The sequence below is a fragment of the Salvelinus namaycush genome, chromosome 22 (genome assembly GCF_016432855.1).
Source record: "Salvelinus namaycush isolate Seneca chromosome 22, SaNama_1.0, whole genome shotgun sequence".
Taxonomy (NCBI): Eukaryota; Metazoa; Chordata; class Actinopteri; order Salmoniformes; family Salmonidae; genus Salvelinus; species Salvelinus namaycush.
Genome location: NC_052328.1, coordinates 6754731 through 6774302, shown reverse-complemented (window position 1 = coordinate 6774302; position 19572 = coordinate 6754731). Strand labels below are relative to the sequence as shown.

General features: G+C 43.0%; 1 protein-coding gene across 1 annotated transcript; it reads right to left on the bottom strand.

Moving 5' to 3' along the window:
* Nucleotides 1-91: 91 nt before the first annotated feature.
* On the bottom strand, nt 92-17043 carry arhgap22 (Rho GTPase activating protein 22). Its single transcript, XM_038960122.1, has 10 exons — nt 17001-17043; nt 10656-10834; nt 10178-10265; nt 6181-6306; nt 5444-5660; nt 4925-5057; nt 4664-4737; nt 3529-3650; nt 1457-2630; nt 92-1308 (listed from the first exon to the last, which is right to left on the bottom strand). Exons 1-10 carry the CDS (start codon nt 17041-17043, stop codon nt 1092-1094), a joined length of 2373 nt encoding a protein of 790 aa, XP_038816050.1. The 3' UTR covers nt 92-1091.
* Between the last annotated feature and the right edge of the window lie 2529 nt (nt 17044-19572).

The following is a 19572-nucleotide window of genomic DNA, read 5'->3' as shown; positions in this document are numbered from 1 at the left end:
AAAAACCTATTTAATCAATTTTAGAATAAGGCTGTAACGTAACAAAATGTGGAAAAAGCCAAGGGCTCTGAATAGTGAGTCTGTTGAGAAAATTAAAATTAAAAGGTACACCTAATTTAAAGGGGTAAGGTACTGAAAACCCTATTCAATGAAAACTCCACAAAAAAATCTGTTAGCTAGCAAGTGGGAGGGTTTTCAGCAGTTGAATTACATTTATTCTGAGCGTGCAAGGGAACCACACCTGCAAAGCCCGTTACGCACCTGCATAAGGTAAATCTGAATAGGAACTACTGAAAAGTGTGTACGCCTTTCCTAAGTCTGAATCGGGCCCATATTGAATTGTGTTAGGAGATGTATCTACTTCTTGGATAGTTGCATCTGAGCCACTGGCTTAATCCCATTCTTTAACTTTTATTTTTGGTTGAGTTGGAGAAGTGAATCCAACATATATATTTGTTAATTTGTCGACAAGTTTATTGGCTATTTATAGTATTTCAAAAGTGACATTGAATTGTGTTTGATTTGTCAACACAACCAAATATCAACATTTGAAGGAGATGTGTCTTCTGCTTGGATAGTTCCGTCTGTGCCACTGATTTAGTCTGGCTTTAATTCCAGTTTGTGGAATAAGTGGAGATCTCTCAACAATCATTCTCGCAATAGCACATTGGTGATAGTCAGTGACAAATATCATAGTTACGCAGGGTTTGGTTAAAACCCTGGATGGTAGACCAAAGGGTAGTCATAGGTAAATTATCCAGTAGGAGGTGCTGCCCAGCCTATAGTTATTTTTTTGATTGTGGATATAAGGTTGAAGATCTGATGTTTTCTTAAAGGTACAAGTTCAACATATGTTATACAAGGTTGGTCTATGTTGACATTTGGTTACCATGATGACATAATCCTGTGTTTGAAATTTCACCCTCAAAACCACATTTTACGTTCGTTACTTTTTTCCAAATCTCATGTATTTCCCACATAAATTCCATGTCGCTATACGTTGACGTATTATGTTGAAACAACAGTGAGTCATCCAGTTTGTGCCCAGCGGGTAGGCTTTTGCTCGGTGGGCTAACGCTGTCTGCTCAGGTCTAGCTGGTATCTGTGCCAGTGGTCAGGTTCCCCAGTGTAGCAAATAACTCTTCCATCTCTTTCTGCAGGAGAACATTCCGGCTCTCAGCATCTTGCCTTGCGCGTTCCGAGTTCCCCAGTCGGATCTCCATCATGAATAACCTCTTCTTCTCCTGGCCTAGATCCTCTTCTAAACGACCAGACTGGAGACGAAGACCTGAACACGAATCCTCTAATCTGAGAACATAAAGAGAGAGAGGCTAGAGAGTACAGCAGACACACACGCGTGGATGTGCACGCATGCATGTACGTGCACACACTCACATATACACAAACACCACAACATAACATTGCCATATCAACAAGAACACAAGCTAGTTCTTACTTGTGTATGCGTGTCTCATAGCTGATCCTCTGTCTCCTCAGCTCCTCCTTCAACTCTGTCAACAGACCCTCATTGACCCCTGACCTCTGACCTGTGATATCATCCCCAGAGTCACCCTCAGCGCTGCTCACACACAGTTCTAGAGGAGAGCTACTGCCCCCAGCCACCGAGGACCCCGCCACAGCCTGCCCTGACCCTAAATCAGAAATCAGTGTGTCGTGCTCAATTCCTGTAGATTCAGCCAACGGGATCTCACAAGAGGTCCAGGGGGAGGGGCTGCCAATTGGCAAGCTCAGACTGCAGGGAGTGACAATAACGTTGTCATAGGTCGAGAGCCTGTTGGAATGGGGGGAGTTTCTGACAGATAGGGAGGGCTTTATTTTGGGATAGGAGGGGACTATAGTAGAACAGGAGGAGTCTATATCTAAAGGAGCTGAGTCTTTTAGGGTGCTTCTTTGGGAGTGTGAAGAGTCTTTTAGCAACAAAGAGGACTCAGTATATGAGTCTAGCAGAGAATCTATATGTGTCTCTTTCAGGCAAAGCGAGGACTCTTTGAGTCGTTCGCCGGTCGAAGCGGTCCGCCGGTGACTCCGGAAGGACGTCAGGCCATTCATCAGCCAATGGCCTCCGGTGACTGTCGACACATCAACTGCTGACCCCCCCAACTTCCCCCTTACCCCCCCTGACCCGGACCTGCCCTTCAAAGAGGACCTCCATGAAGACTGGCTTTTGGACTGCTTACTGGGACCGAGGTCTGCGCCACTACCACCCGAGACCTTTATTTGGCTCTTTCCCTCACTCTTCCTCTCCGTCTTTTCTTCTGTTCTTCCACCATTCATTCCCTCAGAATCCCCCTCTGTTCTTTCCTTGGGGGTTGATCCAGGGTGGTCAGTGTCAAGAGAGGACACTGTGGAGGTCGGGAGGGGTTGAAGTGGTTCCTGACTTGGGGTGGTAGGGGTCTGTCCCAGGGATGGATAGTCCTTGGCGGGGTTGGGGGGCGGGATGTCCTCCTGTGAGTTCCATTCCACACTGCAGCGCTGAATCGGGGGGATCCGGGGATAGGGAGTTGGAGGAGGGGCAGATTGGTCCTGCCTGGGAGTCTCTGCCTGCCCCTGGTACAGACGACAGTGTTCACTGATCAGTACAGTCATCAGGTGCTGCACCTGGGAACTGCCTGCAGGGTGCAATAAAAAGCAAATCGTTATTTAGAGGATTTGTATGTACCCCTTTTCCAGTGTGGGATTCTAGCTTGAAATATATATTTTTTCATGTTTCCATACTAGAACTTATTGATTACTTTACATGTATATGTTGGGGTCCATGGAGGGGGGATAAGAACTAGGTGTATGGAAAGTTACTGCGTGAGGAGGGGGGAGTGCAGAAAGTTTGCATTCTGTCAAAACATGATATTGTTCAATCTCATGGCTCCTAAGGAGGGAGGCAAAGGGTTTCAGTCACTGATAAATTAGGACAGCCGTGGATTAGAGAGGATCAAGGAATTCGGCCCGAGGTCAGGTCAGATGAAGTGAGAAGGAACAGTCCTATCCCACACACATATACTTCCATGCCCACGAAGGTTCTAGCATGAGGCAGGGCCATGGCTACACCATTGAGAGGAACCAGTTAAGTTCCTGACTAGCAACAAAGTATTTATTGGCTGTCTAGATGTGCAAGGAGTTGAATATTCCTAGTAGGAGGGTATAAATATATGTGCTGGTGTAAACATATCTTTGTCTTTGCAGCTGTTTGACGCAGTGGGTGAATAAACTTGGTTTCAGCTTTTCCTAGTTGTTTTTTCCTAGAGTTTTTACTCAGTTTGTTCAGAACCTAACACCAGACAATGAAAATGCTTTCTCCAGCCTCATCCCACAGATTATAGCAAAAAAGTGGCAGGGCTACTGGTTGGCTGAGAAATACATGACATGGCTTTAAACTCTGGTTAAACAATGCCTCCTTCTCACTGATATTGTAAAATAAAAGTTTCAACTTGAACAAATCCCCTCTATGTGAAATGTTATGGTTAGTTTGCTCATAGCACGTGTCATCACAGAGAAAAATGTGCTGGTATCTACCCTCCATCATGATTTGTGGGTCCTCCATCTTTGGTCGGAAGATGTTGGGTCCGAACACAGTGGCCAGGTTCTGAACACTCATCTTGTTCTGACTTGAGTGGGACTGGACCTCATCTAGGAATCTGTAGTGCACATACACACATGCACACATGCAAGCACACACACGCATATATGCACGCACAAAAATAATAATATAAGAATATAAGAATAATATAGAAATATAAATAGCCCCCTGAAGGAACATTTTATTTCCTCCAAGACTGTCTGAATATCTCAACTCTTGTATGTTCGGTATGATTCAACCTGAGACAGATACAGTATGAGAAGTGGTGGTGAGTCATGCTGTTGCCACGGTCTGTGTGATCTGCCTCATTCTGCTGTCTCAGCTGCCTGTCGATGCCATTAAACATCTATTTCTAGTGTTAGATGATGTCTTTAACCCTTTAACTGGCACACCAAGAAAAAAGAAATCGGAAAAATGATTGTTCTGCAAAATATGTGTATTTAGGCCATAAATGAATCATTTTTGTTTACATGACTTAAACTTTGATAGATAACACAGGGCAAACATCTCAACCAGCAGGTTGAGCTGCCCAATTAGAGTAAACTGTATTGGAATTTGAATATACTTTAAAAAAAAAACAACAACGTTAATTTACAACGACGACCTACAGCAGAATGTAGCGGAGAGTGGAAGTGGTCATCAAGGCGCCGGAAGTACCCAATGTTCCGACGAATTTGTTTTGAATGAGGAATTCTGGCTGATTCATTGTAGCAAGCTAGACTTCAATAGTTATCTGCTTAATTTACTTATAATGGAAGATAAGCTTAGTTATATAAGGATATTAAATATGAATAAAATATGCTACATTTGTGTGTCAAAATCTGAATATTCAAATGCATGTAAATGTATTGCATTTACATTTTTAATGACATGTACGGAATGATATTATGAAACATATTGAAGATAATAGGCAGACAGTAAATAATGATATGGATTTTTAAAATTTATTATATTTGCACAGACAAAGAAAATCCCATAAAAATATGTCTTTATTGCCCATTATCACTAGCTTAGACTTAATAGCATTCCTTTAATGGGCAACTCAACCGTCTGGTAGAGCATATTTTTTACCTGCAGATGTAGCTGAGGAGGTTGTAGTTGACCTGAGGAAGACTCTTCAACTGCCTGCCCAGCTCAAGGATCCCCTTCAAAAAGAGAAAGTCCCAATATCATTATTCATTAGGGTTTGAATGAGAGCATTACTACTTTGAAAAGGGGCACATGTGTGTCACGTGTGCGCGCACACACACACACACACACACACACACACACACAGTCACAGACACAGACACACACACAGACACACAGACACACACACACGCACACACACACCTCCTCCTGGTCCTTGGCCAGGAGCTGAGCAGTGGAGAGGAACTCTGTGTATTTGTTGAAAGGCACCACAGGCTCTGGCAGCTCTCTGAGGTACAGCTTCAGCAGGGACGCCACCGTGTGGACATCAGTGTTACTGTTAAAGATAAGAATTATGACTGATTTACAATAGAGCTCATCTACCTGTCTGTGTTGTGTTTTTGTAAAAAAAATATTTAAACCTTTATTTAACTAGGCAAGTCAGTTAAGGACAAATTCTTATTTACAATGACTGCCTTCCCCGGCGAAACCCTAACCCGGACGACGCTGGGCCAATTATGCGCAGCTCTTTGGGACCCCCAATCACAGCCGGTTGTGATACAGCCTGGAATCGAACCAGAGTCTGTAGTGACGCCTCTAGCACTGAGATGCAGTGCCTTAGACCGCTGCGCCACTCTGGAGCCCCCCAATAGGTTGTGTTTTACATTGTGTTATTCTGTGACCTGTAAAGGAAAAGTTGATGTAAAGGGAAAGTACTTCTACCTGCCAAACAGTGGTTTCTCCCCGCAGTTAAAGGCGTCCTGCAGCTCTCGTACGTGATTGGTTTGTCCAGGCATTCTGAACAGCCCCTCCTCCGTTAGGCCGTGCTGGTGTATAAAACACACACACTGCTGCACCAGCAGAGGCACCAGAGGCTTGCTGCTGCTGCCACACCCACTCTCACACTGCATTGTCTCCTCTAAATGCTGCCCAAAAATACCTAGAGCAATGACACCCAGATTCCAAGAACACACACACACACACACACAATCAACTGGCTCTTACAGGACGTTACGTGTTTGTGTGTGTTTTCTGTGCGTGTGTGTCTGTGTGTGTATTTGTGTGTGAGTATGTGTGTGTTTTCTGTGCGTGTGTGTCTGTGTGTGTATTTGTGTGTGAGTATGTGTGTGTTTTCTGTGCGTGTGTGTCTGTGTGTGTATTTGTGTGTGAGTATGTGTGTGTTTTCTGTGCGTGTGTGTCTGAGTGTGTATTTGTGTGTGAGTATGTGTGTGTTTTCTGTGCGTGTGTGTCTGTGTGTGTATTTGTGTGTGAGTATGTGTGTGTTTTCTGTGCGTGTGTGTCTGTGTGTGTATTTGTGTGTGAGTATGTGTGTGTTTTCTGTGCGTGTGTGTCTGTGTGTGTATTTGTGTGTGAGTATGTGTGTGTTTTCTGTGCGTGTGTGTCTGTGTGTGTGTGAGTGTGTGTATGAGCATGTGTGTGTGTGTGTTTGTGTGTGTTACCTCCTCCTAGCGGGGCCCATATAGCTCTCCGTATGGCTCTGACCCATTCCTCCATGTCACTCTGAGACTTAGCCATCAACAGGAAAGACTCGCTCAGACCTGAACGATCCTTCTCTCCACTGCCTCCTGCAAACACACACACACACACACGCACAACCTGTGTGAGCAACCGACATAACGCCAACAGTGTACATTTAAACACTTACTCTTCAGTCTCTGAGGGGATTTAGAAACAACGCATGAACCACTAGCATCAAGTATGGCAGGTGGAAATTGATTCTGTATGCGTAGTACATTGTCATTGGTAACTATATGCAGAGTGCACTGTTGATGTCTTCATGAGCACAGTGCTTGTCTTTAGCACGGATGCCATCTACATAGTACGTTGTCATTGGTATTGTCAGTGTCATCATGCAATGCTCTGTGCTTATGTGCCATACAAAGAGCCTTTAACAGTTGTGCTAATCTTTGTATTTTTCTGAGCAGACCACTAGATGTTGGTGGTGCAACTTATGCCAGTGACATTGTGAACCATCAGATCCTCCCCTCCACCCTCTCAGGGATGGGCGTCTCAGGCTCTGCACACTCTTGGATTGCATCCTACCTGGCAGGCCACTCCTACCAGGTGACATGGAGAGGATCTGTGTCTGCACCACGTACTCTCCCTACTGGTGTCCCCCAGCCTCAATTCTAGGCCCTCTCTTCTTCTCTCTATACACCAAGTCACTAGGCTCCGTCATATCCTCACATGGTCTCTCCAATCATTGCTATGCGGATGACACTCAACTACTTTTCTCCTTCCCCCCTTCTGACACCCAGGTGGAGACATGCATCTCTGCGTGCCTGGCAGATATCTCAACTTGGATGTCGGCCCACCACCTCAAGCTCAAACTCGACAAGACGGAACTGCTGTTCCTCCCGGGGAAGGCCTGCCACTCAAAGACCTCTCCATAGTGTCGCCCTCCCAGAGTGCAAATAACCTTGGTGTGACCCTGGACAACACCCTGTCGTTCTCTGCAAACATCAAAGCAGTGACCCACTCCTGCAGGTTCATGCTCTACAACATCTGTAGAGTATGACCCTACCTCACACAGGAAGCGGCGCAGGTCCTAATCTAGGCACTTGTTCTCTCCCATATGGACTACTGCAACTCGCTGTTGGCTGGGCTTCCCGCTTGTGCCATCAGGCCTCTGCCACTTATCCAGAGCACTGCAGCCCGCCTGGTTTTCAACCTTCCCAAGTCCCACTGGCTTCCAGTTGAAGCTTGCATCCACTACAAGACCATGGTGCATGCATACGGAACAGCAAGAGGAACTGCCCCTCCCTACCTTCAGGCTATGGTCAAACCCTACACCCCAACCCGAGCACTCTCTTCTGCCACCCAACCTCCTCTTCATCACGACCCCCCCCCAAAAACAAAAAAACAACCAGCACTAGCTCTGACTCTACTGAAAAATTTAAAAATGTACTTTCTGTGCTGTGATATGGGGTTGTCCCACCAAGCTATCTTAAGATGAATGCAAGCTCTGGATAAGAGCGTCTGCTAAATTACTAAAATATAAGATGTTCTGCTCCTAATATCAATCTATTATTATATATTTTTTTATTTAACCTTTATTTATTAACTAGGCAAGTCAGTTAAGAACAAATTCTTATTTGCAATGATGGCCTACCCCTGCCTGATATTGCGAGTGTAGCGAAATGCTTGTGCTTCTAAAATCAAATCAAATTTTATTAGTCACATGCGCCGAATACGACAGTGAAATGCTTACTTACAAGCCGCTAACCAACAATGCAATTTTAAAAAAATATGGAAAAGAATAAGAGATTAAAGTAACAAGTAATTAAAGAGCAGCAGTAAAATAGCGATAGCGAGTTCCAGTTCTCGTTCCTAGTTCCTAGTTTCAGTTCTAGTTCCGATAGTGCCGCAATATCTAACATGTAATCTAACAATTCCACAACATTTACCGAATACACACAAATCTAAGTAAAGGAATGGAATAAGAATATATACATGTACATATATGGATGAGCAATGACAGAGCGGCATATGTAAGATGCAATAGATGGTATAAAATACTATATACAGTTGAAGTTGGAAGTTTACATACACTTTAGGTTGGAGTCATTAAAACTCGTTTTTCAACCACTCCACAAATTTCTTGTTAACAAACTATAGTTTTGGAAAGTCGGTTAGGACTTTTCCAACAATTGTTTACAGACATGTTATTTCACTTATAACTCACTGTATCACAATTCCAGTGGGTGAGAAGTTTACATACACTAAGTTGACTGTGACTTTAAACAGCTTGGAAAATTCCAGAAAATGATGGCTTTAGAAGCTTCTGATAGGCTAATTGACATCATTTGAATCAATTGGAGGTGTACCTGTGGATGTATTTCAAGGCCTACCTTCAAACTCAGTGCCTCTTTGCTTGACATCATGGGAAAATCAAAGGAAATCAGCCAAGAACTCAGAAGAAAAATTGTAGACCTCCAAAAGTCTGGTTCATCCTTGGGAGCAATTTCCAAATGCTTGAAGGTACCACGTTCATCTGTACAAACAATAGTACGCAAGTATAAACACCATGGGACCACGCAGCCGTCATACCGCTCAGGAAGGAGACGCGTTCTGTCTCCTAGAGATGAACGTACTTTGGTGCGAAAAGTGGAAATCAATCCCAGAACAACAGCAAAGGACCTTGTGAAGATGCTGGAGGACACAGTAAAACGAGTCCTATATCGACATAACCTGAAAGGCCGCTCAGCAAGGAAGAAGCCACTGCTCCAAAACCGCCATAAAAAAGCCAGACTACGGTTTGCAACTGCACATGGGGACAAAGACCGTACTTTTTGGCGAAATGTCCTCAGGTCTGATGAAACAAAAATATAACTGTTTGGCCATAATGACCATCGTTATGTTTGGAGGAAAAAGGGGGAGGCTTGCAAGCCGAAGAACACCATCCCAACCATGAAGCACAGCATCATGTTGTGGGGGTGCTTTGCTGCAGGAGGGACTGGTGCACTTCACAAAATAGATGGCATCATGAGTGAGGAAAATTATGTGGATATATTGAAGCAACATCTCAAGACATCAGTCAGGATGTTAAAGCTTGGTTGCAAATGGGTCTTCCAAATGCACAATGACCCCAAGCATACTTCCAAAGTTGTGGCAAAATGGCTTAAGGACAACAAAGTCAAGGTATTGGAGTGGCCATCACAAAGCCCTGACCTCAATCCCATAGAAAATTTTTAGGCAGAACTGAAAAAGCATGTGCAAGCAAGGAGGCCTACAAACCTGACCCAGTTACACCAGCTTTGTCATGAGGAATGGGCCAAAATTCACCCAACTTATTGTGGGAAGCTTGTGGAAGGCTACCTGAAACGTTTGACTCAAGTTAAACAATTTAAAGGCAATGCTACCAAATACTAATTGAGTGTATGTAAACTTCTGACCCACTGGGAATGTGATGAAAGACATAGAAGCTGAAATAAATAATTCTCTCTACTATTATTCTGACTTTCCACATTCTTAAAATAAAGTGGTGATCCTAACTGAGAAAGGGAATTTTACTAGGATCACATGTCAGGAATTGTGAAAAACTGAGTTTAAATGTATTTGGCTAAGGTGTATGTAAACTTACGACTTCATCTGTAGCTACCAAGACTATCTGCATTGACCCTGCACTAACTTTTTTGACTCATCACATACGCTCCTGCTGTATCTACCTCAATTACCTCATACTCCTGCACATCGACATGGTACTGATAGCCTGTGTATATAGCCACACATTACTTGTGTATTTATTGTTACTTTTAGTATGTGTTTTACTTTTCTATAGTTTCTCTATTTTCTTTCTCTCTGCAATGTTGTAAGTAAACATTTCACTGTTAGTTTACTCCTGTTGTTTAAGAAGCATGTGATGAATACAATTTGATTTGAACCAGGAAGCACATCATCAGAGGGAGGGTTTAGATGATCTCCATGGTTTCTTACCTGGACCAATCTCAAACAGGTGGCGACCAGCTTCATCCTGATTGGCCAACAGCTCACTGACCTGACTGCCCTGGAGAATGATGTATCCCTGAGAGAGAGAGAGAGAGAGAGAGAGAGAGAGAGAGAGAGAGAGAGAGAGAGAGAGAGAGAGAGAGAGAGAGAGAGAGAGAGAGAGAGAGAGAGAGAGAGAGAGAGAGAGAGAGAGAGAGAGAGAGAGAGAGAGAGAGAGAGAGAGAGAGAGAACACAGTATTAAAGGTAGAGCATTGTGTGGTTTGCTATAATCAAACAGAAACATTACTTAACTCTGTTTGAAATGGAAATCACTTAAAGCACAGGGAAGGAAGACGTGCTGTGCATGAAAAACATCACAGAAATGTCACGAAACATTATAGACTCCATCGTCTCCTTTAGTCTTGATATATGTAGAGTGACTTGAAAGTGTCCTGAGTATGTGCATTAAACTAGAGTGTAGGATACCTGAGGTTTAGTCTCATCCTGGTCCTTATAGAAGTACAGTGCGTCAGTGTGGAGAACGAACCACCGTAGTTGCCAGTTCCTCATGATGCTCCTCTGTCTCTTCAGCCAGCCGGCCTTCAGCGTCATCTCCTGGCCTAGAGGAGAACTGCAGCGGCCCAGCACCATGCTCTTAGAGCGGGCTGGAGAGTTCGAGATGGGGGAGGGGAGAGAAACATGAACACAGACACATATAACCTATATACAGACAAACACACGCACGGATGCACGCACACACGCACACACACCATCCCTAATCATTCTCCACTGAGGTCCCTATGAGAACAGTCGGATTCCAGTGTCTGAGCCATGCATAATGATCTATTCATTATCAACTGGACCAGTCTATTATCAGGGATGGACAACCCTCAGCTGCTGGAGCCCTGCTCTAACACACCTGAATCCTAGTTCATTCTCCACAGAGATGAACACACACATAACCTATGCATGTACGAAGGCACACACAGCTAGAGCATCCCTAACCTCTATTCACTGAGGTCCCTATAATATGAGAGCAGGCTGATCCCAGAGTCTGAGCCACGCATGCTGATTTATCCATTACTACCTGGACCGGTCTATTATCAGTAATTGAAAACCATCCTGGAGAGCTACTGACTGTCCAGGCTTTTGCTCTAGCCCTGCTCTAACACACCTGATACAGCCAATGGGGCAGATGATTATAGGATCAGGTATGTTGAAATAAAGTTGAAGCAAAACCCTCCAATTGCGTAGATATAAATGCTTGTAGAGGTCCTATTTGTCTCTCCAACAGCTCAGAACAACCATAACAGACTGATTAAAAGAGAAATTACACATCAGACACTGGTGTATCGGATAAACCTCAGTGTCAGGCTGAGAGAGAGAGCAAGATGAGACAGAGAGAGAATAAATTATTTATATTTTTCTTGTTAATTGCATCCCTGTTTCTGCTGAGGACAGCTCAGGGCTGAGCTCTCTCTCCATCTCTCGCTCTCCACCTCTCTCTTGTATTTTGCAGAGTCATGATCGCAATAGATGACGTGTATTTCACAACACATTTGGTAGGTAAAATAACCACCGATCACAATCTTTTCAAGTAAAACCTTCTTCAAATAGCAGTGTGAGTGGATGAACGACAAGAGCAAGAGTTAAGTGGTAGTACATCATACAGTCTGTGCCTAGTCTCAGTCTCGTGATTTACTGTCTCCATATCCATGTCCATCCAGTCATGCATGAGGTATGTCACGCTGTGGGCAGGTCTGCCTGCCTGTAGGCCTGGAGCTGTCTACTGCGTCAGTTATTAGTACCGTGTGAGAGGAACTATGTTTATCACTCAGCTGTTGTGATGGACACTTTTAGCCCTGACAGTAGTAGTAAGCTGTGATATACAGCAGTAGTAGGTCCTACATGTCACATAGCCACAACTACAATTCATCACCGGGAATAAATACAACATCTCGACGTAGTATGTACAGTACACTATGATCAGCTCCGTCTTCTATTGAAATATAGAAATATCCTTCTGAGATAAGAGGGCCAAGCAACCATATATTTCATTAATCAATAACTATAACTCCCTAGTGTGGAATTGTACACTGTAAGATGCATATGTATGCATATCCGTAACCAGGGCTCTAAAGTGCGACCATTTTGGTTGCACATGCTCCTAGATATAATGCTGTGCGACCTGGGAAGAAAATCACCTAGATAATAACTGTTGTAATGATAGGCTTCACTTTACAGTTGTTTCTGAAAAAGTGAGTGCTGATTCATTCACTTCAAAGGCTACATGTAAATAATATTAAAGGACCAGTGCAGTCATAAACTTGATTTAACTGTGTTTTATACCTAAGGTGCCTTCGGAAAGTATTCAGACCCCTTGACTTTTTCCACATTTTGCTACGTTACAGCCTTATTCTAAAATGGATTAAAGAAATAAAAATCCTCATCAATCTACACAAAAGACCCCATAGTGATAAAATGAAAACATATTTTTAGAAATTTTTGCAAATGTATAAAAAATCTACAATTGAAATACCTTATTTACTTAAGTATTCAGAACCTTTGCTATGAGACTCGAAATTGAGCTCAGGTGCATCCTGTTTCCATTGATCATCCTTGAGACGTTTCTACAACTTGATTGAAGTCCACCTGTGGTAAATTCAATTGGTTGGACATGATTTTGAAAGGCACACACCTGTCTATATAAGGTCCCACAGTTGACAGTGCATGTCAGAGCAAAAACCAAGCCATGAGGTTGAATGAACTGTCCATAGAGCTCAGACACAGGATTGTGTCGAGGCACAGATCTGGGGAAGGGTACAAGTGATAGGGTAATATTGTCACCCATCAGACTATTCTTGATTTAATCTTGTCTTTACATAAACTAAATAATATTCTGTAGTATATTGTAGAATAATAGTGAAGACATAAAAACGATGAAATAAGACATATGGAATCATGTAGTAACCAAAAAAGTGTGAAACAAATGAAAATATATTTTGAATTTTTCAAAGTAGCCACCCTTTGCCCAGAGCTTCCAAAAGCCTACAGTAAATCTCTTTCCGCAACCTGTTGAGGCTGGCAATTAAGGTGAATGCAAGAGGCTGAACTAAAGATGTTCCAGAACTGCTGTATTTGAAGCACCACTCCTTTCTGTCCAGTTTCACAAGGACATTACATGTTCTGTTTAAAGGGTGAATTGGCTCTGGAAGCCAAAACAGCCAAATACTCTGTCTAAACGTGAATCGATTCTCAATTGGGGTATGGTTCTAGAAACATAAATCACTCTACTTTCATATCACGTCAAAATAATTTCACAAATGTAAAATACACACTTATTGTACACTGTTTAAACTGGTTTTAACACAGTTGCAGCTGACAACACATTTGTGGAGTCAGTCTTTTATTTACACGCAAGTGTTCGGAGACACAGATAGCTAATTAGCACAGGTAGTCCACTCTGTCTTCTGTCTGTTTTCCGCAAACAAGCGCTGTACCATGGAAATATGGCCGTGTGTATCAATTGAACCTTTTTTTATGATTTTCTCGCTGATATGTTTCGAAAACCGTACTGCAAACGATACGTGTTAATGTTTAGACCGAGCATTGCATCTCTTAATAAAACTCCCCCATACAGAAGATGCCTTTGTCCAATGACTCTTATGTGTAATGTAATGGAACTGAGAGCGCTACAATATCCCCTTATTTTCAATCAGTTCAATCATTTCTTTTTCAAGGTCTGAGGCACTTTGATCACATTCTTCAAGCCCAAGAAACAAACACTTAGCTTCCTAGTACATATGGAAATTAAAAAAGGTTTATGAAAAACTTTTTGGAGGGTTACTGTTAAAATTATTTATATAAAAAATAGACAATGATGACAGGAGCATGGGCTCCCAGAGCTCGTGGGCCCCACGCCTTGCGGAGGCTGCAGGGGTGTCCGGTTCGCCAGCGCCACTCAGACCACTCCCAGACAGTCTTAGCAAAATTCTTGATTGAGAAATTGCTCTTTGCTAAGAAGCTATTTTGGTTTCTTTTTTAGTATTTTAATTGAAAGCAATCACAGTAAGGTACTTAAATGTTAAATAGCAATTATTTGGTATTGAGATAAAAATGGCTGCATTGTACCTTTAAAGAATGCATGCATCAGTGATTTGTAAACTGAACAAAAATATAAATGCAACATGCAACAATTTCAAAGATTTTACTGAGTTATAGTTCATAGAAGGAAATCAGTCAATTTAAATGAATTAATTAGGCCCTAATCTGTGGATTCCATATGACTGGGCATGGGCACAGCCATGGGCCCACCCACTTAAGAAACAGGTCCTCCCACTGGGGAGCCAGGCCCAGCCAATCAGAATTAGTTTTTCCCCACAAAAAGGCTTCATTACAGACAGAAATAATCCTGAGCACCTCCCTCCCCACGCTCATATGATCCCGCAGGTGAAGAAGCCGGATGTGGAGGTCATGAGATGGCGTGGTTACACGTGGTCTGCGGTTGTGAGGCCGGTTGGATGTACTGCCAAGTTCTCTGAAACAACGTTGGAGGCGGCTTATGGTAGAGACATGAACATTCAATTCTCTGGCAACAGCTCTGTTGGACATTTTTGCTCCCTAAAAACTGCACATTTTAGAGTGGCCTTTTATTGTCCCCAGCACAAGGTGCACCTGTATAATGATCATGCTGTATAATCAGCTTCTTGATATGCCACACCTGTCAGGTGGGTGGATTATCTTGGCAATCATTTTTTGCAACTTTCTGACAGGTAACACATGGGAATACCTGTGTCTACCACTTTGTGTAGCCAGTTAGTTATGCTGAAACAGTCATTTCTAAAGGCTTTCCCATAAAACTTTCCAAATTAAATGTTAACTGCAAAGTAGGCTTAACTGGTAGAATGATATGATATCACGATCATTTGTAACAATCAGGTGGTCTTTTGTTTTGCAAGCTCTGCTATTGTGCATTCAGTACAGAAATACTGCTAGCAAAACACCAGTCCCACCGGTTTCAGAAATCCGAATCCGGTGTTATTATGGCAAATAAATGTATTGGCTGGTAAAAAAATAATGTATCTACCTACCACAGTGCCTGGTGGAACAAAAGGGTTCGTTCCAAAACCACTCACAGGCATTTGTTTAGGCTACACCTTGTTCAGTCATGTTACCTCATTAGCTAGCTAGTTAACAACCTGGTTACTTTACCAATATATCTAAACATTTGGGGGCACAGAAATAAAGGAAAAATGATAGATTCTTTAGAAGATACAAGGTCCATAACAATGTCTTCACTCACATATGCTCTTAAGGAGACAGTGTATAATTTTCAAGGAGTACGTTTACATGTACACTAACGATTTGATATTAAACTGATTATGGCTGCAGGCCCGAGTATGTCATTAGTCATGTAAAACACCCTTCTCCGCTTATCTTAATTGGCGTGAGGTTTTCTGGGCAATCTTTCTAATGATTAAGACATGTAAACACCTTAATCAGAGTTACAGAAGTGTATTTGATCTGCGTATGTGCTAGCATGAGCAGCGCGAGCTTCCTTCTCTTGCGCAAGTGAAGTGAATTTGGATAAACTGAAAGTATTGATCTTAGAAATATTTTTCACATATAAACTTTATGTCTGAACTCAAAATCAATTGGGCTTCACAAAAATAACATGGTCGCTGTGGTAGAACGTGTATTTTGATACAGTGTCTTCGCAAGGTATTCAGACCCCTTGACTTTTTTCACATTTTGTTACGTTACAGCCTTATTCTAAAACGTATTAAATAGTTTTTTCCCCCCTCATCAATCTACACCAAATACCCAATAATGACAAAGCACCATTGGCAGTGATTACAGCATCAAGTCTTCTTGGGTATGACGCTACAAGCTCGGCACACCTGTATATGAGGAATTTCTCCCATTCTTAAGCTCTGTCAGGTTGTATGGGGAGCGTTGCTGCACAGCTATTTTCAGGTCTCCAGATATGTTTGTTTGGGTTCAAGTCCAGGCTCTGTTTAGGCCACTCAAGAACATTCAGAGACTTGTCCCGAAGCCACTCCTGCGTTGTCTTGGCTGTGTGCTTAGGGTCGTTGTCCTGTTGGAAGGTGAAAGGTCGCCCCAGTCTGAGGTCCAAAGATGAACTTTGCTCCGTTCATCTTTCCCTCGATCCTGACTAGTCTTCCAATCCATGCCACTGAAAAACATCCCCACAGCATGATGCTGCCACCACCATGCTAATCCGTAGAGATGGTGCCAGGTTTCCTCCAGAAGCTATCTAGCTAAGAATTTCAACCTTGGTTTCATCAGACCAGAGAATATTGTTTCTCATGGTCTGAGAGTCTTTAGGCCCCCTTTGGGAAACTCCAAGCGGGCTGTCATGTGCCGTTTACTGAAGAGTGGCTAAAAACCTGTTTTGCTTTGTCATTATGGAGTATCGTGTGTAGATTGATGATGACAATATTTTTTAAAATCAATTTTAGAATAAGGCTTTAACGTAACAAAATGTGGAAAAAGTCAAGGATTCTGAATACTTGATCAATTGTTATCAATTCCATAAACTTCATTGAGCCTAGCAGAGACTGGAAAAGAAAGAACAGCTCTCATCAGATAGTGTCTTTATCACATCCAAGGAGATGCAATAATCATATCATCCAAATACAGAAGTAAACTATCACACAGCCAAAACACTAAGAGATCAAGTGTGCTGCATGCATTATGGAGACACAGCTACTATCACAGTCGCAGAGAGAGTGAGACAGCAAGACCGGCATACTGCTGAGATGCTGCAGAGAGAGAAAGAGGGGAGGAGAGATGAAAGATTGTTCTTACCCCTGCGTGTCTGTCTGTTTTTAGGGCTAAGCATGGTTGTCATTGCAGTGCTAGTCCCATGTCTGGATCCCTTCAGTCACACGCACACTGCTCTCTCCTCTCACTCTGCTGCCTCACCCTGTTTCTTGTTCACTGAGGCACCACCCTTTCTCTATCTCTCCTCTTCACTGCCACCCAATCTCCTTCTGGGCAAGCACCCCCCGGGCTCTCTTTCCACTCTCCCTCTCTTTCTCTGTCTCCTTTCCAGTTACACTCTCTCTTCCTTCCCCTTTCTCTCTCCCGTTCTCTTTCTGTCTCACTAGCCCAGTGTCCTTACAGCCCTGCCCACTCTCCTCCTCACAGAGAGAGAGAGAGAGAGAGAGAGAGAGAGAGAGAGAGAGAGAGAGAGAGAGAGAGAGAGAGAGAGAGAGAGGTATATGTTTAGAGGGATGTAGAGGTATAGCGAGGGACAGACATCTCCTGCACATGCTCAGTTCTAATATTACTGCTGCTGCATTATTCAGACAGACACAGACGGGCGCACACACACTCAAGCACATGCACAAACACACATGTTCACAGTTTGCCATAGTCCACTTCAGGTTACTAGCCAGGTATGTAAAACTATTCTACTCTTGTTTTCAGGTAAACCATTCACTAGCCTTCTGCAACCAGACTTTATTTCCACATGACTCCCTCAAAAAGCCAGCAACGCAGACGGGGACCTCATTATGGAAAGGTACAACAGACACAGACAATTGAAAATACATACAATAAAAGGAAGAAAAGACGACCAATGCTGTCCGTATCATTTTAGAACAGCAAATTCTGTGTACACCAAACACTCTAGAGCTGTGTTTCGATTACTCATACTAACCGCACTAACCGTACTATTTGTGATGTAAATTGAGTATGTAGTATGCTTATTGGTTATAGTATGGATAGAGTTAGTATGCCAAAAGTTACCGGATGTCGTACTAAAGTATACAAGCTGTGGACACTATTTCTGTGCTTTTAGGGCCCATAATACAATTCTTCAGAAAATGGGCGTGGCTTCACAACATTTTCAGATTTCAAGAAAATGGCAGAAAATATGCAGCCGAAGTCCGGCGAGAGCGGATACAATTTCTTTGCTTTAAGTAAATATGACAAATGTTAAGAACATTTTCAGCAGTGTCAATAAAGTAATGACTTTTTCAAATCCGTTACGTTGGCTGACAATTTGTTAGCTACGTTATCCTCGTAGCATATCATTACAGCAGTATGTACGGGTATGTTAGCTCGCTACCTAACGTTAGTTGGCTACTAATACATCCAACTTGCCAGTATATTAACTATATGTCATTCTTGCCTTAGCTAAGTGGTATAGTTGTTGTGCGTTCTCAATGGTCATTGTTAATTCGCTCCGGCCTTCTACTCCGATTTCAGAGCACTTGTGTCTGAGTGTGCCAGAGTGCAGAATAACTGATGAATTTACAAACGCTCAACATCCATTGAATATGACCGGTGTCAGTAAAAGTCGGCAAAAAAGCATAATTAAATTGTTGCCAGCAGCACAGTTAGTCACCAACGCTCTAGATAACACAAAAACAGCCTAACCAGCTCTGGTAGGGGGAATAAAATACATACACTCATTAGTATGTAGTATACAGTATGTTAGTATGGGTATTCGAACACAGCTCAGGTGTTGTTAGAGCATAGAGCTGGTCATTACCTGAGCCTCGTCTCTGTCTGTCCATGGGTAGAGTCTTGGAAAGGTTAATCACAGACACTACTCCATCTGTCTACTGCTCGGTACCACGATCTGGAATGCTGACCGGACACACAAACATTCAGAGTCAACACACACACAGTGAGAGAGAGAGTCTGAGAAAAACTACAACAGAAAGTCAACAACTATCTCACTCCATGACCGTCACTCCACTTACAAGATGTATTCAGCAGCCTGAATGCTCAGTCGGTCAGTCATATAATTGATCATTGTGAGAGGCAATCAGATGATAATGATAGCACTAATGCTATATACCCAGAGTTGACACCAGCACAACAGAGCAGTGATAGTCTGGAGCTATAGAAGGCGATGCTCAGGACTGATGTTGCTACTAAGGAGACAGAGACTATTACCTGCCACGTCATCTCAGACAGAGAGAGAGACGCCTTTCAGTCCTCAATAGCTCACTGTGGAGATAGGACACACACACACACACACACACACACACACACACACACACACACACACACACACACACACACACACACACACACACACACACACACACACACACACACACACACACACACAGGCATCCACACACACAGAAAGAAATACACAGCTCGGAGACAGTGGTACGAAATGCAGACACAGGTCTTCACATAGTGTGGGGTCAGAATCATGTGCTGTGTGACCACGCTTCCTCTCTCTCTCTCTGTCTCTCAGGAAGTGGGTAGTCAGTATGGAGAAGTGAATGTGCAGCCCTCTGGCTAAACACATGCTGGTTCCTCTAGGTATTAATAGACAGCCCACACTGACAGTCGTAGCATTAACATTCACATTTTCGTCTGTGCCAGGGATGGCAAACCCCCATCTTCCTGG